Below are 20,098 nucleotides of genomic sequence, written 5' to 3'. Positions count from 1 at the left end.
TCTCCCGTCCTTTACGTGGTAGATCCCCTTGCTAGGCACGGAAAGCTCCACTATAACATGCTTTTTAGTCTCTCACAGGCTGAGCAGGGCGGGGTGGCAACAGGTAGCTCCGGAACATATCCATACGGGTGGGAGCCTGTAGGTAGACTCGATCTAATCCGTCCATCCTTAAGTAGCCCAGCCTGGCCCAGACCAGTCCTTCTGATCCAAGGTTGGTCTGGTCTGGTTGAGGAATTCTACCAGGCCACTGTTTCCAACGGCCTTGTTCCTGAACACAACTAAACTAAACGTTGACAAGACATTCGTGCATGCATGCGCACGTACAAGCTCAGTGTCCATCATGACCGGTAGCAAGGTGTCCGAGGCGACTCGAGAGCGGGAGACATTCAAGTACGTACGCATCACTGACTTTGTCGAGCTCTCTCTTCTCGTGGCCTGTAACGTCTGACCAGCTTTCAGATACGACTCGGTCCTTGTCGCTAACTCGGTGCGCAATGATGTAACTAACCTCATTCCTCCCTCTTCATTGCGGCCATGCTCGGATCCTGCCATGACAGCTTTAGCACAAGTCGCACTTTTGAGGCTTGGTGCCACTCGTGCCATGATATCCTTGTTCGATTGCCAGAATCAGCATGTCATCGCAGAGGCTACTCCGGCAATGCCCATATCAGCTCACAGCACCCTCCCGGTTTCAGGTCCCGATAGTCTTTGGCTTTGTGGAACCTCAATACCTCGTGGTTACGGTGTTTGTGATGTTGTGTTGGGTCCCTTTGAGCTTGACGACATATCACATTCAGAATATCCCATCAGATTTGTAAGCGACCTTGCTACAAGTGAAGAGTTCCGACACACATGGTATTATCAATCACGACCTGAACACCGTTTCTATGCAGGTGTTCCTATCACAACACCTCGAGGGATCAATATCGGTGTATTCTGCATTTTAGACAACAAACCACGAGAGTCATTCGATGAAGCATCAATTCAGATCATGCGAGACATCTCAGCATCCATCCTGGGCCAGCTGGAACTAACTCGGTCTGGAGACGGGCGGCGGCCTGGGGAGCGTATGGTACGTGGCCTGGGAAGTTACGTCGAAGGAAAGGCCACCATGACTGGTTGGCGGTCTAGTTTCACTCACGCGTTTGACACAGATGCCGGCACAGAAGAAGGGGCACTCAATCAGACTCAACAAAACTTACAGAATCGACGTGAGCATGCTTCATCTGTTGGAAGCTCAGAACAAATGGCGACACCAGACACTTTTATTCTTGAAAGTCCGATGGAAAAGAGGTCCTCAAGCCCCCCTCGTCCTACAGAAGGGCAACCCCACTCAGACGCTTCGGGAGAGGAATCGCAGCAGAGCCAGTTAAAACACATATTCTCAAAAGCTGCCAACATCATCAGAGAGTCGATAGAGGTCGAAGGGGTTCTGTTTTTGGATGCAAGTGTAGGTACTTTCGCTGGCAGGGTTCGGTCCGGCTCGGTCCGCCACGAACCCCAGACTCATGAACGCTCTTCGTCTTCGTCATCCTCTTCATCTACAAGTCGAGGTCATATTTCTGTCTCATCACCCAGAGGTTCCGGCGACCCCCAAACAAAGGGAGCCACGTGCCTTATTCTAGGCTTCTCGACTTCTATGTCATCAAGCATCAATGGAGAAGTGCCAGCAGGGCGCAGTCAACAAGTCCCCGAACGACAGCTTCAGAGACTACTCCGCAGATATCCAAAGGGTAAGATATTCAATTTTGATAGTCAAGGTGTGATGGCCTCAAGCGATCCAACCAGCGAGGATTCTGTAATGGCAGCTTTCAAAGAGTACAAAGTTCGAGATCTGCAAGAAGACCCAACCGGAGAGAACAAAAAGACTCGAAACGTAAGAGATCCATTTTCGCGAAGGAATGAAGGCAAGGCTATTCGTGATCTTTTTCCCGGGGCACGAAGCGTCGCCTTTGTACCTCTCTGGGACTCGAACCGTCAGCGATGGTTTTCAGGGTGCTTTGTTTACACCAAGACACCGACTCGCATTTTCACAGTTCAAGGGGAGCTGAGCTATCTCACAGCATTCAACACGGTCATCATGGCTGATGTTATCATGATGGAGAGCGCGTTTGTATCGATCGCCACCACCTCTTTGCTCAGTTCATTATCTCACGAGCTTCGTTCCCCACTGCACGGAATTGTGCTGTGCGCGGAGCTTTTGCGTGATACTTCGCTGGATGTTTTCCAAGGAGATGTCCTACGCTCGCTTGAGGTTTGCGGACGGACTCTATTGGACACGATTAATCACTTGCTCGATTGGACGAGGATCAACAACTTTGTCAGGATGCCTAACGAGCAACCGCTTAGTCTCGGTATGACTCCAAGGCGTGGAACGCAGTCTAACAAGACGAGTTCACCGACGGATGGTATGATGCGAATTTCCTCGAATCTTGACGTTGATATGCTGGTGGAAGAAGTTGTGGAATGTATCCACGCAGGCCACACCTATCAGCAACAATCTGTCTCACTACTGGGTGATCATAGCTCCGACGAAGAGCTCCGCGGCGGTCCTTATGCCCGCCTCGATGGCATGGACTTGGTAGAAAGCAGCGAGGCAGAGACCCAAAGGTCCAGCAATGGAGTCGGCTTCAACAAGGTGCTCGTGATCTTGGACATTGATCCGACTGTAGACTGGGCCTTTCACGTTGAATCCGGTGCTATGCGGCGAATAATACTTAACCTTTGCGGCAACGCTCTCAAGTACACCGCTCATGGTTTCGTTAAAGTCAAGGCATATCAAGACCCCCCAGGCCAGGGCAGACCGAGAGACAGAGTTGTTCACATCGAAATCATGGATACGGGGAGTGGCATCGGAAAAGATTACCTCAAGCACCGCATATTCTCTCCATTTTCCCAAGAAAACATCCACTCTTCGGGTGCCGGACTTGGGCTCAGTCTTGTGCGAAAGTTTGTGAGATCGCTTGGCGGCTCGATACACGTTCAAAGCAAAGTAGGCTTCGGAACCCGTGTCGCCGTGAAGCTTCCGCTACAAATTGCTAGCCCTGAATCTACTGAGACAGCTGCTGAGCGCGATGAATTCAAATCCCAGATCATCGAACTGTCCCGCCTACGCGTCTCTATTAATGGCTTTTCGTCGCCTCGCGGGGGTCCGGAGAGTCAACAATGGGGCTTTGGGGAGTTTGACGAGTACAACTTGTTGGAGAAGCTGTGTCAAAACTGGCTGCAGATGGATGTTGTTGGGTCCCTAGGAAACGAAAGCTTTTATCCCGACCTGATCTTATGCGACGAGTCTCACCTGGAGCTGATAGCGAACCAGCCCCGAGGCGAACTTTCGTCCCCAGTAGTCGTGGTGTGTCGAAGCGCCGCAATTGCTCGCCAGCTCGACCATTTCCACAGGTCACATCGCAGGTTAAATTGGGGGCTATTCAGTTTCATATCTCGCCCGTAAGTCTATATGTTACCATTTCTCTGGCTTATCACTGACATGGCGGTTGCTATAGTGTAGGACCAAGGAAACTGGCAAAGGCCTTTGTGCTTTGCTTCAGGCGGTGGACTAAGCTGCAATCAACAGCCGCTGACCGTGCCAGCGTTTCGACAGTACTTGATGAGCCGCCAACTGTACCGGCAGAACTAGGCTCATCTGAAGATGGAGCTGATAACAAGAACGCTGGGTACTTTGACTTTGCTCCCAAGCTTTCACCGCAGAAGAAACGGGCACGGACGGATGACGACGAGTCCCAGACCCCGCTACCATCGACGCCAGCCATACGACCGGCCCCTGCACAACCAGAACTCCGATTCCTGCTAGTGGAAGACAACGCCATTAACATGAAGATACTTCAGACGTATATGAAAAAGTTGGGCGTAGTGTATGACTGTGCATCAAACGGGCAGCAAGCAGTGGAGTCATACAAAGCCAAGGGGGGGACGTACAAATGTGTCCTAATGGACATTTCGATGCCAGTAATGGACGGCTTCGAGGCAACACGACTAATTCGATTGTTTGAGAAAGAGGGAAGTCTACCACGCAGGCAGGTAGTGGCCATCTCTGGTCTCGCCTCGAAGGATGCGCAGGAGGACGCATATGCTAACGGACTGGACTTGTTTCTTGCCAAGCCAGTGCAGTTAAAGGAACTCAGTCAAATTCTTAAGAGCCGGGAGCTTATTTGATTCGAAAACTTGGATGATGAACATGAGGCGAACACGATACCACGAAGACATTGTTACTTGTTTAAACAATTGGGAGGCCTAGCGTTTGATGCAGTTTTAGCTGCTGTAGAGTGTAGATTACCTATGAATGGGGGCGTCTTTCGGTATATGTTATTAGACAGGATGGATACAAAGACGGCGCAATGGCTTGGTAAGTCATCCAAGAGATGACAATCAAATATACATTAATTCGCGAGCAATTGAATCCAACAAGGTTTGCAGTGCCTTGGTTAGTACCTACCTGTTGTTTTGGAAGGCGGCGGCGGGCCGTTGCAGTTATCGACCCGCAGATGCAGGTGCGAGGTAACTTAAAATCACTGCTCCATCCAACAACTGTCAACGTCAACTTTTCAACATCATCCAAGTAACCCAAAATGCATTTCTTGAAGAATTCTATCGCTTGGCTTCTTGCTCTTTTGGTAATGGCAACTGCGGCGTCCAGCGCGGAGCCATTTCGTTGTATCATGTACCTTACTGGGTATGTCTATGCTTATATCAAGACTTGAAGATCACCACCACTGACCATATGGCGACACTCTAGTCAACACGATGTCCTTCCAACCAAACAAAATTTCGAAGATGCTTCTCACGTCGTCATTGCTTTTATGCGTTCCGAATTTTTCAACGTTGACGAGCAGCCTGGTGACTACCCAATGTTTACCTCAGTCTCAGATGTCCGCGCCCGCGTTCCCCAGCACGCCAAAGTAATGATAGCTATTGGAGGATGGGGTGATACCAAAGGCTTTGAAGAAGCTGCCAGGACCGATTTTTCCAGAAAGCGTTGGGCAGGTCAAGTCGCAGCTATGTTAGCAGTGACAGAGGCTGATGGAATCGACATTGATTGGGAATACCCAGGGTGAGCAAATCTGATAATACTACTGAAGATGTACTGAATGAGAACAGCGGAAATCGTGACGATTACAAAGAGATCCCTAATTCTGAGCGCGAATGGGAGATCGAGGCTTTTGTTTCCCTCCTACAAGAGCTTCGTGCTGCCCTTGGCCCTGAGAAGATCCTATCTGCTGCTGTCCCGGGCAAGGAGCCCGATTTGATCGCCTTTACGTCCGATACTGTCCCTAGAATCATGAAAGAGGTCAACTTTCTCAACATCATGTCGTACGAGATGATGAACCGCCGAGACAACGCCACAATGCACCACAGTGGTGTTGAAAACTCTCAGGAAGCCCTTCAACGATATATAGACCGCGGTGCGTCGCCTAGCCGCGTTAATTTAGGCCTCGGGTACTATGTCAAATGGTACATGACGGAGAAGTGTGATCCAGCGAAGCCTGTTGGCTGCCCGACTCCCATCCTCGAGGATCCGGAGACTGGGGCTGACTTGGGCAAAACCGGTGGCTTCAGCTGGCACGACGAGGTTCCTGAGGATGTAGCGCAATCGTTCAGTCGAGCGCGGTCTGATGGCAAGTACGACGTTGATGGAAGTTACTATTACTGGGATGAGCAGGAGCTTCGATGGTGGTCGTTTGATACGAAGAGAAGCATTCAGACCAAGTTCGAGCATATCGTGCCACAGCTCAAACTTGGAGGTGTCTTTGCTTGGGGCATTGGAGAAGATGCGCCTGATTTTGAGCACTTTCTGGCTACAGCCGAGGAAGTCCGCAAGATTCGGGAAGGTGATGGAGTCAAGGACGAGCTTTGATTGCAACGTTTACGGGTCACAAAGCAACTATTATGGTGCACTGGGTTATCCATGCAAACACATGCATAGAATGCAGTCTTTCAATTGAACCATTGATTTCAATACCGTCACCAAGTTCTTGAGTTCGTTAAGGAATCCCTCATACATGGATGTGGACAAGGGTTCGATTAAGCTTGGTTCGGCAAATCATAAGCTGTGGACTAAACACGCTTTGAACTAGCTGAACCCTCGAGTGCAACGCTACCAAGCCATATCCTTAGCTTACACCTCCAACGACACCCACATCTCCTCCACACGTGCTTGTCAAGACGGTTGTATTGCATGGGTTATCCATTCACCGACGCCTAAACCCCCGTGCTAATGCAGAGGCTGGTCTGCAAGTGCTGTGATCGACGATGTGATTTCTCAATTTGGGATTCGTAGTCCGATGAACAACACCAACGAGTTGACAAACGACTGCATTTTGGAGCTGCACCTACTAGAATGAGTTTGTTCCTGGGGATCCCAGACGTCATGCTGGTAGCTCGCCCAGATAGGCTTATCGAGTCGGGGATCGCTGTGAAGCCGTCCATTCATAAAGCCTGCTAAGTCCCCAGGTGTCGTCGTGAAGTCTCTCGTCCCTGGTCCAGCCTTGAAGTCAATTGCGGTCGTTATTCCTTGATTCTTGCCAAGTCTCGTGGCGTCTCTCTCGCTTTACGCTTGCTTCCATCGTGTCAATTGATCAACTTGTCCTGCCCACGATGCGTTTCTCAACTCCTCTCGTTGCAGGCCTTGCGGTTGTGAACCCTGTCGCAGCCGCACCCAAGCCCAGCTATGGCGATAAGGAATTGTTCAAGACTGTGAAGCCCATCAAACAGATTGAGCTCGGTCCTCGACCTTACTACCTCGTCAACGACATGGACGAAGGTTCTCTAAAGAAGAAGCTCCAGTCGTGCTCCGAGAAGCCCCAGAAGTCTTCAGAATGGTCAATTGCTCACCGTGGTGGTGCTACTCTTCAGATCCCCGAACACTCTCTCGAATCCAACCTAGCTGGAGCTCGTATGGGTGCCGGAATCCTAGAGTGCGACGTTGCTTTCACCAAGGACCGCGAGTTAGTCTGCCGACACTCTCAGTGCGATCTTCACTACACGACCAACATCGTCACGATCCCCGAGCTCAACAAGAAGTGCACTCAGCCCTTCAAGCCTGCCAAGGATGGCAAGCCTGCGTCCGCAAAGTGCTGCACTAGCGACATTACCTTGAAAGAGTACAAGACCCTGTGCGCCAAGATGGAGGGCTTCAATGCCACTGCCACCAACGCAGCCGACTTCCTCAAGGGCACACCTGGCTGGCGAACTGACCTTTACTCTACCTGTGGCACTGTCCTGAGCCACAAGGAGCATCTTCAACTTGTTAAGCGACTCGGCTTGAAGCATACTCCCGAGCTCAAGACACCCGAGGTCAAAATGCCATTTGATGGTGACTACACGCAGAAGAAGTACGCACAGCAGCTCATCGACGAGCACAAAGAGGCCGGGGTCAAACCAAGCGACGTCTACCTCCAGAGCTTCTTGTACGATGACCTCCTGTACTGGCTCGAGGCTGAGCCAGAATTTGCTCGGCAGGCCATGTACCTTGACGAGACGGGCGACACACCCGAGACTTTCAAGACAGCTGTTGCCAACCTCACTCGCTATGCCAATGATGGAGTGCGCTACATCGCACCTCCTCTGCCTTATCTTGTCCAGCCTGGAAAGGGAGGCAAGATTGTGCCCAGCGCGTATGCGAAGAAGGCCAAGGAGCTGGGGCTCAAGATTGTCACCTGGAGTCTGGAGCGATCCCCTCCCTTAAAGAACGCTGCTACCAACGGTGACTACTACTACTCGACCATTGCCAAGATCGTGAACAACGACGGTGACATTTTCAAGTTGCTGGATGTATTTCGTGAGATTGGCGTTGTTGGAGTTTTCTCGGATTGGAGTGCGACAGTCACGTATTACGCCAACTGTTTCGGTCTCAAGCTGTAGGATTGAAGTAGAAAGAATAAGGTGAGAATTTATGAAAAGGCGTTCAGTTTGAGTTTCAGCCGCCTTTGTGGCGGTTTGATGCCATGACGTTGGGAATTTGAGTTGATAAGCCGATCAACGGTTTGGCATGCCACAATAAAGGAACGGTCATACGTCAACTATTGCATGTTCTAGAAAAACTATATAAGAATCAATATTGATGTATCATCAGTTCTTGGAGAAATGGGGAACATTAAACACTTTAATGCAACAACCCTCAACTGTGCCTTTCTTTGCACAATGTGATATCAATAATCGTATTTACAATCCTTAGGGTCCTTTCTATCACTTTTCAGTATGGTTACCCTATACCGTTGAATGGCTTCTCGGCTACTTTCGCTTTGTGAAAGACTTATCATTGTGTGTGGCAGCTGTTGCACAAATCGAATAGGATATCGAACTCGTCATCTACTCTATCAACCTTTGAAGCTATACATGCAGATACGGGTATCCGGGTATAGTTTCCCCATGAAACTTGTTTGCGAAATTGGTACATGTTTCGCAGAGTCGTGGAGCATCAAAGAGTTCTGGGGGAGGAATGACTTTAGTGAGGTTAGATAGAATTCGCAACGGAGCCGACATTACGAGAAACGCTTTTCCGAAAATAGTATGCATTAAGTATGAACAAGTCTTGTAATTACTTGACTTACTTGACTCGTAGAGGGAATTAAGGATAAACAACGAAGAAAGGAAGAAGAAGAAAGCACGCGCCATCTTGATCTTAAAACATAGCATCTCCACATCACAGGATGAACAACTCCCATCCGCGCTTCTCGCTAAATTAAAATGATCTACCAATCGCATCAAAGGTTCATGACTAGATACTCCATATGTTGGTTCGAAGTTCAGCTGAGCCAATCGCGTTTGTTGTAAAAGGCAAGATAGATTTACATTGCATTACGGGAGACTCTAGTTGAAACGACGACAGTTGGAGATATGAATAACTAAGCTGTAGAGAACTGAGCACTAGAGTAGAGTAGACTAGGTGTCCCCGCTAGAACTTCTTCAGCCCTGCGCTACTGATTAGTTAGTCTGTCGGCTTTTATAGGGCAGTTTTCGAAGAATGGATTAAGTTACTTGCTATGATACTGTCAATATCATCAGTCTGTCATGAGTGACCACTCAACTGTGACTATTTCAAATACTTCTACTACCGTGATGCAGTGCAGTAACAACTCGATATCTGCTATGTTCTATCACAGGGGTAACCAGCATCTTCTCCTATTAACCAGACTCCGGCAGGCACATCAAAAATAGTCTGTGCCTTAGTTTGTTTCTCAAGTCTACTTCCGGACAGACCATCCGAACCGTGGATCGTTCTTCTGTGGATCTAATGGTTTGCTTGATCTGGCCTAGTCGCCTAGTTATTCTGTTTTAAACACTGAGTTCAGTTGCCCATTCAGTACCGCAGGTTTTCGGCAGCAGAATCCCAGATCACCAGGTGGCCCGAGTCTGCAAATCTCCGGGTGTTTGGGGGGAGCGAAAGTAAGGTAAACGGTTTGACCGAACCGAAGCCATTGTTTCAAAGGGAAACTGGTCGGAGCGTTAGATGGGTTGTGCTGGTTTGAGCTACATGTTTAAAGGCCTAAATGTCGCATATTGTGTCTTCACTTTCCTCCATTTCTTCGTCATTGACTGACTGGGCTTGGCTTGTATATCTCTTTCTTTTTAATTCTTCCATTCTGTTATTATTCTTTTTGAGCGTATTGTTTGCGCCTGGCCAATCTTTTTTGTGATACCATTTCATTGCTTTATTTTTGATACAACCCGATCTGAGATCGAGGCACAGAGTACATTCTTTTATCTCAACTATCCATCTACTTGACACTTTTTTCCCAATCAGAACGGGCCGGACCTAGGGCATACTTACGTATAAATTTCCTTCCATTCTTTCCAAGAACACACCAAAGATTTGCGATTTCTCCGACCTTGAAACATAATACCCCTGACTGCCTCGCTGGCCACCGAAGCGTCATGCCGGTAATCAACGGCGTTCCGGTCGCTATACCGCCTCCGGAGGGCTATGTAGTCAACTTTGAACACCCCCAGAGACGGCACGAAATAGAAGCATATGTGGCTTCGAGTGTCGGCATGGGCGTTGCTTTCTTTTTCGTTCTGCAATATCTATACGTAAAAGTATGGATATTACGCAAACTAGAGTTGGAGACTGGTAAGGACTTTATCTATTCTCATGAGTGTATCGCGTGCTGAGACAAAGCAGCATGTCTTTTGATAGGGTGGATTTTTTCCATCGGTGTGCAAGTCGTCTCACTTCGTAAGTTGTCACCAAAAGTTCAACTTTGCAACTTATACTGACTATGGGTAGTGGGATTCTTCCTTGGAATAACAGGCGTGCATACATGGGAGATTCCTCTCACCAAGTTCAACACCGGAAACCTGGTAAGGGACACTCATTCACCCTTCTTTGACTTTGCTGACACAAATATTCAAGCTCTCCTTCATCGTTCCGATCCTGTATGCAGTATGCACCGCCTTCTCCAAGATGGCGCTGGCGCTATTTTACCAGAAGCTTTCACCACAGCGATGGTGGCGATGGAGCGTATACGTCGTCCTCTTTCTTGTTGTAGGCTACAACCTGGCCATCACGCTCGTTATCCTTTTCGGTTGTGTCCCGTTTGAGAAAAGCTGGAACCACACGATGCTTGAGGGGAAATGCGTGAACCGACCGGCGGTATATATTTGTACAGCAGGTCTTGGAATTTTGTCAGACCTTATCCTCCTGATAATGCCCTTGCCTATGGTTCTGCGCTCGCAGATACCTCGGCGACAAAAGGCTGGCCTTGTTGTACTGTTTGCCATCGGTTCTGCGTAAGTGAAGCTGGGGTAAGCATGATAGAATATGTGCTGACAACTTGGCATAGAACACTAGTTACTTCAGTAATACGACTAGTACTCCTGGTTCCAATCTTTGGCGCTGTCGACGTCAGTTGGATTATTTCCGGCGCGATAGTCTGGGTGTAAGTGTACTCGGACTCTTGGAAGAGCAGTTGCTGACTCTAGAAACAGTTTCATCGAAGCGAATCTTTTGATTATCTGCGCATCGCTGACGACTCTCCGATGCTTTTTCTATCGCGTCGCACCAATACTTATTGGCGAACGAGGACCATGTGGCGATATCGAGAGTAGCAAAGGGACGAGAAAACACCCCTTCCAGGCGATAGAAACTGTTGGCACGAAATCGAGAAGAGGAAAGCTCGATAGTCCGACTGTGGATTCCGGATTTGATCTCAAAACCATTGCCAGAGCGCAGCCTGTGAGGACAGAAGTCACGGTATATACTCCGGATGAGGAGAGAGATGAAACAATCAGGCAACTGCGGAGACAAGAGTCGATCAAGAAGTTCGGCAGTTCAGCAGTGGAGACTCGAACCTGGGATGTATGCAAGGACGGCAGTGACGATGAGGAGCTGGCGATTGTGCAGACGACGACTGTGACAGTGGTATACGGACCCCGAGAAAGCTACATGCCCCCTAAGAAAGTCGAGGACATGGCTTGATTGGAGGACATATTTAGAATATATGACAAATTTGCGGGTTAATAATGATAATGGATGATTTTTTGTTGTTATCCTTGTCGGACTTCATGGTTGACGGATGAGGATAATGCTGGGCCAATGATTTGGGCGTCAACTTGGCGATTTGAAACGGAGTTGCCAAGGCCGAAACATGTCTGGGCGTCTCTCTGGGGCCTCCAAGTCGAGTCAAACCAAATCAATTGCTGGGCCAAGAATGGTTTGCGTAATGGTTTTCTGAGACTGTTTGTCGAGACATGATGAGTTCGGTAGACATAGACAGTGAATGCGTGAATGAATGAGATTGTCTTAGGATCCGGGTTTCAGTTGCCGAACCAAGGTCTAGTCAGAATAGTTAGTTCTGGGCATAGCATCAGCCAAGGATAAAGTGGTAGCGTAGATCAGAGGAATACTTGTGGTGATCACTGATCGGTAGTGATTCGGATGGGACCGAAAAACGACGAGATTGCTAGTCAATGCTGGACTAGACTAGAGTGGACTACTGATAGAGTCACGTCATGAAGATATATTCATCTTTTGGTGGGTGTACTTGTAAGTAAGTGTCTGAGGCGCTGAGGTGAGGGAGAGAAAAAGAAGGAATGCTTGGTGTTCGTATTCGGGAGATACAAGTGGCTGTGTTGGTGAGGTTGAGCCACAAAATGACATCACCCAACACTCATCATTCAAACATCAGATGTTTTGGGGCCTCGACCACGTCATTCGTGCGACGCCCTCTAAACGCCCTCGAGCACTGAAAGCAGGAAATCGTCAGCCACTCAAAGACGTCGTCAGCGCAGATCTCGAGACACTAATTCTTCTTGATTGGCTTTGACCACTGGGTTATTCCTCGCTTGGGGAAAGCTTCGCGCTTGGCTCGAGTCTTGGAGGGTCTTGGAGTTGATCGACTGCCGAATAACTGACGTAGTCCCCATTAACTGGCCTCGATTATTCTCCGTAGACGTTCCCCGATGGGCTGAGCCACATGACTGACGCTGTCCCGTCATTGTTCTTAGAGACAAGAAAAGACAAGACAAAAAGTCACTGTCATCATCTTTTCCGAAGCTGCCGTGATTTATTTAAATTTAATATCTGCCTATATCTTTCCCCTGCTGGACCCTTTTTCTCTCTTTCTGTTCAACGACCCAGATCTTTCTCTCTCCTCTACCTTGGACAAAACTTGATACCCACACTACCACATTCAATAACATCATCATCATCATGTCTATGGGAATCATAACCATCGTACATGCCGTTCTGGCTGTCTTTCTCATTATTGAGTTAGGCCTCACAGCTTACAGTAAGTCGTGACGCTCTCTGCTCTTCACCAATATACTAACAAATCTTTAGTGGTTGATTTCACCGACCACTGGTGGACCGACTCGCCTGCTTCCTTCGCCTTCTTACTCTTCTGTTCCGTCTGGTCCATCCTCATGCTTCTCTACCTCGCCTTGGCGCCTCTCTTTGCCCCCCGCATCTACCACAACATGATCGCTCTCGGTATTCTCGCCCTTACCTCGCTCTTCTGGTTTGCAGGCGCTACCGCTGTTGCTGCTCACATCGGCGTCCCTAAGTGCCGTGGAGACACCCGCTGCCAAGCCACTCAGGCTGCCGTCGCATTTGGTTACTTCATCTGGGCCATCTTTACTGGCTTGACCATCATGGAGGCTCTTGCTTTCATGCGAGGACGTGGCCACACTGCTCACGCTGACACCAAGCCCGGCCACACCTACGGTGCCTAAATCAGACGATTCGTTGGAGACGTGATGGAGTAATGTCGACCTGAGGAAGAAAAGAAATGGCGACGGAGTTTTGTTTATTGGTTGACTTTCCTTTTAACCGTCAATGTCATGTCACGTCATGGAAACGGCCGCAAGATACCCTTCTGTCAGAAGTGCCCGTTACAGGTCTACCTTTTTTGTATTATACGTTGTATTAATGTTATGTTGGTTCCGACAAAAATGTGACCCCACAATCCTGTTGCATCATTCATTCTTATTACCGGATGTATGCTGGCTTCCATTGCCGAGAACAGCTCAACACCACAAAGATTGTCTCAGCCAATTAAAGTACACCCAACCTTAAATCAGTGCAGCCGTGACTTGTGGTCTGGCTGGCACCAATACTTTGAAATGGTTGCAGGCCATGATGGTAAAGTAAGCCACCATTTCTTGGCTTCACGTCATTCTTTCTAAAGGCCGGGTGCGTCGAAATCGTCATTATATATGTACCCAGGTATTTGGGTTATCCAATCTTCTAGCATATGTATTTAACATTGTAGTATTCGGTATAGTGCATCATCTGTCATCTGATGAATAAAGATTAAAGGTCCTTGCTAACGCGGGGGAAACAATGTGAATCAATTAATGGACCCTCGATGATCTGTTTGTCGGACCCATTACAAACATTAATTGATGGTTTAGTTAATAAAGAGCTGGCTGACGCTTTGGTTGGCTTATCTTCTTATCAAGCTGAACGATGGAAGTAGTCAAGAAACCTACAAAAAGCAAAGAATACCTACATAATGATCGCCTCTGTCACCACTTCCCCCGTACAAGCGATGTGACTTTCCTCTTATAAGTAGGCGTATTAAACCCAATAAAGGAGCCCAGAGCTTACTTAGCAGCACATGGACCGAACTGGGCGAGTAAGCTTACAGCGTTGGGGTTTATCTCCAACTAACTAATATATTTCTTATCAGCCATATGGTCAGTTGTACTGGGATTAACTGGCATGGATGCTTATCAGTTGCACAGACCTGCCAAGGAGGCCATGGGATAGGATGAATCGACACGGAATTCAAGCCGTTATGAGAGTTGTAAATGCTTTTTAAATGATAGATCAAGGATGAATGAATCGTTTTATTTCGTGGCGTTTAATCAATTTGTTTACATGTGGATATGGTGAATATAGCTATGCCTTCAACCATCAACCCTCCCTTTTCACATCACAACTTGTAACTCATGAGTAAAACATTTATCAACCTTTCTTCATTCTGGCTCCGGATACCAGGTACCGAGACGGGTAAAGCCCCCCATTAAACTGCCTTTGCGCTAGACAAGCCTGAGCACATCAGCCCTAGCTAAACTCCAAGACTTGCGGGCGTTATCAGTCAATTCGCAGCATTGTACCGCGGCTCTGCGGCCGTCCCTTGTAAGAGAGGGACGTGAGTCTCGCCTCTACGGGTTTAATGCTGTTTTCGTGCTCATCAACTTGATTCTTCTCCGGGAGCGTACCGTTAGTCCGACTGTCATTGCTTAGTCTGCGCCTCCTTGTCGTTTTGTCATCTGGCAGCTCATATATTCTATTTCAACTGCACTGCTTGCCACGCAGTAGCTTCCTGCAAGTCTGCACACCATCAAATTCAGTACTTTCTCCTTTTATTACATATCATCTCTCTGAACGCCACTCGATTCATTATAGGAACACTTGGACCATTGTCTTTCATCTATCCCGATCGTATTTTATACTCCACAGCTACTCACTTACAACCATATCCATCCTATAAACCATGTCGGCACGAAGCGCATATGCGCGCAAAAAAACGACACAGGCAAAGAGTAAAGACCCAGTCAAGCATGGAAGAGCTCAATCTATAGCCGCTACGTCTTCAAGTGGTGAAAGCATATATGTCGATACTTCGTACCCACCGACTAGCCCATTCACATCGTCTCCTCGATATCCCCCACCAATACCACAATATGCTGCCATGCCAATGGGAAATAGGGGCCCGGCACCAGATTGGAATAGGGATGCATATATGAGTAATCAACTTGCTTCGCCAACAGAGGACTGGGTTCATGGACGAACAAGGAGAGCGACCATGCCAGAAGAATACAGCACCATTGAGAAAAGTGGACTGCGATCAATAATCGACAAACGAAGCGACGATGTGAGGAAGACTATAGCAAAGACTTTTACCTTTCGCAAAAAGGAAAAGGACGAGGAACCATTGGACGAAGATGATGAATCCAGCCGACCAAGTGCTGATACTATACAACCCAGAATCATCCCTAGCCCTGGTCTCAGTCCTACTGAGAGCCGCGGTTGGGATATACAATCTACAGCGCCAACAGAATCACGTTTACCATCGGTATCTTCATCGACACCTTCTCAGTATCTTCTTTCACCGTCGCCAAGATCTCAAATCTCTTGCAACATACCACTTGCCGGTCCACCACCAACTGGCAAGTTGCCGCCAATACCTCAGACAACTCCCGTGTCAGCACCGCAAATGAAGCGTTGGTGTGGAGGAGGAAAACCCATAACCAAGTGGAACAAAATGCGAAAAGACCCGGAGCTATGGGATCCCAACGGAGACGTCTTGATCTATCTCGGACGCAATGGCCAAAGCTTGCCCACGATGCGTATCTCTTCTTATGTCATCGAGGCAACCAACAGTCGATATTTGACTTCGCTTCTGAATCAAGGTTCACTCGAAGGACATGCGAATCCGCCGCCTTCGCCTCGAGGTGAATACTATGAGGCAAAGCTGGGGCAAGACCTTCGAGATGGTATACTAACACCTCCTACATCGGGACGTACCAGCATAGGGGATATGGGAGGACAAGTCTTGTACAAAATGCATTTTCCGCCTCCGCAAAACGCCAAGAGCATCGACCAGTTGCGTCACCAGATCACTACGCGCAACTTCTTTGCACTACTGTTGAACGCTTCGCTCGTAGGCCTGTCTTTGCACGAATCTTTATCTGACCTTCACGTCCGGCTCGACAGTTATATGCCTCCAAACAACGACAATGTCAGTCAAATAGTGCGCTATATATATAACCGCGATCTCGACGATGTTCGAAACAGCCCTTCAATGGCAATGTCACTGCTTTTGTGGGCTGAAGAGCCCGACGTCAGGTGGGAAGAAGGTTGGAGAGAATGCTTCACACATTGTGTGGGTATGTACGATCTTGTGCAAAGGTGCAAGGACTTTAAGCGCATCTCCCCGAGAACGAGGCAATTGATGGACAGGGCGAGCAAAGAGATGTCAGACCGCGTACAGGCTGCTGAGGACCGTCTTGCTGGCTTCAGGTTCCAGGACATATACATATTCACCCCAGAAACTGTCTCGGAGATGAGGGCAATTGGTAGACTGAAGGACATGTTTCTTCAGCATTTCGAGCGTGAGTATGGATCTTGGCCTCCTGCGTCGTCGGCGCAACAAGACGGCCGATCAGTCAATACTGCTGAGAATGACAGATGGTTGACCCGGACACTGGCGATGAAGCTTCAAAAAGACTTTGGTGCGCTGTATGATTGCCTGGTGGACCGAGACATTGTCTGGGGTGTCTTGGAACTGCGATCAAGAAATATGTTGACGCTGGTGTCTAAAAAAACCAACAGGCCTATCACATCGGATACGGACTACTTGCCGATAGCAGATATGATGATTGAGTTCGACAAGAAATATCGCTTCCCGCATATTCCGCACCCATATCCTTTATTGCCTGAGTCGACAGGTTCATCTCGAAGAAACGACGCGAAGACACGAGCCGATCACATCAATGCTTTGGAAAGGAGGATACGACTCGCCTACATGGAAAGCTACAACGAAAATGAGATGGACAGCGGGTTCGTTACCAACAGTCTTGTTCAAGCATTCGAGCGGTTTGAAAAGACGGATGATATCGAGAACATGAGTCCAGGGACGGCACGACGCAGCCGCTGGATTCTCATCTACGGTATCCTTCAATCACTGGCGTCTATATCCGTAGATGATGGGAGGGTTCAGTACAGCGACAAGGTTGAATATCACTTGAGTCCAAGGCTCGAAGGGGTAAAGTTGCCACCGTGGAAACGGGGACCGATCGAAAACATTGGAGAGGAAGCGCACGAAAGGTCTTATTGCTGGACAGAAGAGACGGAAAGAACAGAAGAGGGAGATGATGATGATGAGGTTGATTTGAGTCTCATTAATGATCTTGATCTACCAATACAGATGAACACGGAGGGAGCGGTCGGAGGTCGGAGCACGGGGCCGGCGATGAGTGGATCTAACAGCACGGACACAGACACGGGCATGAACAGAAGTTTTCGTCCAGGGTTCAAAGAGAAGAGAATCCGGAGAGACCGAGAGAACGAGAGTCCTGTAGTGACGGATTATCTGTATACTTGATTCTACGGATAGCTTGGACGATAATAGTTAATAACGGATACGGATCGATGGTACCTGTTGATCTTTGTTTAACTTGAACCCCCAGCCACCGCTTAAAGAATAATGGATACTATCCATAAACAAGGCTCCATTGATGTGCTGTTGCGATGCGGATCTGCCGAAATGGGAAGATTTATAGGCGAATACTACTGTATTATTCAGGTCTGAAACATGTAACTAGTCCAACCGCATTTATGCAAGTTTGGATCATGTTCCTGAGTAAAGATGGATCTTGCTTGTTTGTGCATGCATCTGCATCAGTTTACCAGCCACCGACGAAAGCGCTGTAGATATCTACTAAGTTACGGAAGACTATTTAGCCAGGGGTAGTTTTATTCAAGGGTCTAGTTAACGACTTTTGGTGAATCATTTAGCGGGGCCGCTTCGTTTTAAATACTATGGTTACAGGCAAAAGTAGTCACACCTCCTCTACGATTTTGACCCCACTTATTTGTCACTCTACTGTACAGATCCCCTATAAATATAGTGAGCTTACAGGGCCTCCCTGGGCTTCTTGATATCTGAGATAAGAAATAAGCCAATTAAAGCTACCGATAAGAGCAAAAATGGGTCTGTAAGGCTAATCAGTCAGCTAAACGATCCAATCAGAAACAGCCTGTCATTTCCTTATAGTGCGTAACTCGCTATAACTACAGTGCAGCTACACTGAAGAGACCCAATTTTCGTAAAGGTGGTGTTACTACTTATGCCGGTAACCATAGTATCGTCTTCTTTTTCTTTCTTTCTGTCTGTCTCCCAGCCAGCTTGTTTTGTGAGTGTTTTTACCTCTTTTGGAGGGTCTGTGAGCTACTTTGCTGACCAACCTCTTGAATTCTTGTGACGTTGTATCCAAGGGTCTAGAATGATGGTCTTGGCCTTATAATGAATGGCCTTTATGGCTAAATAGAGAAGAAAAAAGGTGCCTTGATTTGTGATTCAATTGCCTCAAATAATGTTAGTTGTCTGACATGTTGATTGATGATTTGGCTGGCTGTAAGTGCTTGCATTACTAGTGCAAGTCGACGTCATGTTGCCAATTTCGGCATCACCGTCCAGGAAGAACGTTGCAGAGGTAAAACTCTGTAGTAATAAAATCTGGGGAAATCGTATATCAATATAATTCAATTTGCATGCGATAACCGATGCATAACCTCTCATCTCCAGTTTCAAGCTCGACATTTCACAACATGAACATGCATAAACCCAACAAGATGAGCCCAAGGCCCTAAAAAAGTAGAGCCCAACCACTAGCTTAACACACTGAAGCTACAGGGGTGTATAGGTGGTTTCTACAAGGGTTATCCCACCTCCCCCCGTAGTCCTGCGCCATCTATTTCCAAGCACCAACCACCTCATTCGAATCGAATGCATTGCATCTTGCAGTAGTTCAAGACTTGTTCAAATCATGTCGAAACCAAGGAAATCTTGACACCAAGTTTTGAATAGTTGAACGAACCGTTTTTTGCTACAAAACCAGGCCTTTCTTCCCACACACCCTCAGCTTTTCTTTCTCTCACCTCTTGATCCCTTCTTTTTTCCTCGTCATCATCACTCATTTTTAGTCACTGACTAAGTATAACAGCATCACTTACCCTCTTATAAGTCACTGCGCACATTCATCGTTATCACTTTGACCGACGCAACATAAACAGCTATATACCAGACATCGATTTTTGTGCGACATACAACATTTGTCGAGCTGCAAGGCTGTAAACCGCAAAGATGCTCTTCGCAATGTTTTTCGTCTTTTTCCGGGTTCTTCAGATCATCACTCTGGTAAGCAAAACACCACTATTTTGGGAATATCCAAATTAACTCATCAATTAGATCCCGTGTATGGGCATGCTCGCCTGGTTCGTTGATGGATTCGTCAAGCAAAACGCCTTAACACCCGACTCCATTCTCATCCTCTTCATCGTCTCGGTTCTCGCTCTCGCCTGGGCAATCTTTACCCTCTTCAGCTACCACCGCTCCTCGACAAACGCCCACTTTGTCGCCTTTGTTGATGCCCTCTTCTTCGGTGCCTTCATCGCTGCCGTCTACTACCTCCGCTACGTCCAAAACACCGACTGCGTCAGCATCCGCCGTTCAGACGATTGGGATGTCTCTGCTGGCAATGTTCGTGTCATTGGCCCCAGCTACGACCTCGTCAACAACAAGCCCTGCTCCATGCTCAAGGCTTGCTGGGCCTTTGGCATCATGAACGTCATCTTTTTCGCCATCACCTCAGTCGTCGCTTTCTTGCACGGTGGACATATGAGCGCCTACAACCGTAGCCACACTCGCCGATCCTACCACTCCAGCCGTCACAGCCACCGAAGCCACTCTCGCTCTGGCTCTCGTCACAGCAGCCGTAGCCGCCCTCACTCTCGCCGAGTCTACGTCTAAGCTGGAGCATGGCTGCCGCTGCGCTTGACTCGAGTGCCAGCAAGCACGGACCAGAACAACAGCACATCAGAGGATACCGCCTTTTCGGGCGTCTACCGCCT

The 20,098-nt window shown here is 48.1% G+C and overlaps 7 protein-coding genes across 7 annotated transcripts; all 7 read left to right on the top strand.

Moving 5' to 3' along the window:
* Positions 1–340: 340 nt before the first annotated feature.
* FPOAC1_011287 (uncharacterized protein) lies at positions 341–4,173 on the top strand (the record flags this gene model as incomplete). The annotated part of the gene is made up of 3 exons (XM_044855670.1): positions 341–390; positions 460–3,447; positions 3,504–4,173. The coding sequence occupies 3 exons, from the start codon at positions 341–343 to the stop codon at positions 4,171–4,173; spliced, it is 3,708 nt and encodes a 1,235-aa protein (XP_044702983.1).
* A 413-nt stretch (positions 4,174–4,586) lies between these two features.
* On the top strand, positions 4,587–5,872 carry FPOAC1_011286 (uncharacterized protein; the record flags this gene model as incomplete). The annotated part of the gene is made up of 3 exons (XM_044855669.1): positions 4,587–4,690; positions 4,754–5,068; positions 5,116–5,872. The coding sequence occupies 3 exons, from the start codon at positions 4,587–4,589 to the stop codon at positions 5,870–5,872; spliced, it is 1,176 nt and encodes a 391-aa protein (XP_044702982.1).
* Positions 5,873–6,612: 740 nt separating this feature from the next.
* FPOAC1_011285 (uncharacterized protein) lies at positions 6,613–7,878 on the top strand (the record flags this gene model as incomplete). Its single annotated transcript, XM_044855668.1, has 1 exon — positions 6,613–7,878. The coding sequence occupies one exon, from the start codon at positions 6,613–6,615 to the stop codon at positions 7,876–7,878; it is 1,266 nt and encodes a 421-aa protein (XP_044702981.1).
* A 2,013-nt stretch (positions 7,879–9,891) lies between these two features.
* Positions 9,892–11,434, top strand: FPOAC1_011284 (uncharacterized protein; the record flags this gene model as incomplete). The annotated part of the gene is made up of 6 exons (XM_044855667.1): positions 9,892–10,087; positions 10,139–10,192; positions 10,244–10,317; positions 10,370–10,746; positions 10,800–10,895; positions 10,945–11,434. The coding sequence occupies 6 exons, from the start codon at positions 9,892–9,894 to the stop codon at positions 11,432–11,434; spliced, it is 1,287 nt and encodes a 428-aa protein (XP_044702980.1).
* Positions 11,435–12,667: 1,233 nt separating this feature from the next.
* FPOAC1_011283 (uncharacterized protein) lies at positions 12,668–13,188 on the top strand (the record flags this gene model as incomplete). Its single annotated transcript, XM_044855666.1, has 2 exons — positions 12,668–12,746; positions 12,797–13,188. The coding sequence occupies 2 exons, from the start codon at positions 12,668–12,670 to the stop codon at positions 13,186–13,188; spliced, it is 471 nt and encodes a 156-aa protein (XP_044702979.1).
* Positions 13,189–14,957: 1,769 nt separating this feature from the next.
* On the top strand, positions 14,958–17,570 carry FPOAC1_011282 (uncharacterized protein; the record flags this gene model as incomplete). The annotated part of the gene is made up of 1 exon (XM_044855665.1): positions 14,958–17,570. One exon carries the CDS (start codon positions 14,958–14,960, stop codon positions 17,568–17,570), a length of 2,613 nt encoding a protein of 870 aa, XP_044702978.1.
* A 1,761-nt stretch (positions 17,571–19,331) lies between these two features.
* Positions 19,332–19,997, top strand: FPOAC1_011281 (uncharacterized protein; the record flags this gene model as incomplete). The annotated part of the gene is made up of 2 exons (XM_044855664.1): positions 19,332–19,385; positions 19,437–19,997. 2 exons carry the CDS (start codon positions 19,332–19,334, stop codon positions 19,995–19,997), a joined length of 615 nt encoding a protein of 204 aa, XP_044702977.1.
* Between the last annotated feature and the right edge of the window lie 101 nt (positions 19,998–20,098).

The sequence above is a fragment of the Fusarium poae genome, chromosome 4 (genome assembly GCF_019609905.1).
Source record: "Fusarium poae strain DAOMC 252244 chromosome 4, whole genome shotgun sequence".
NCBI classification, from domain to species: domain Eukaryota; kingdom Fungi; phylum Ascomycota; class Sordariomycetes; order Hypocreales; family Nectriaceae; genus Fusarium; species Fusarium poae.
The sequence above is the reverse complement of the archived record's forward strand: the minus strand, read 5'-3'. Positions and strand labels throughout refer to the sequence as shown.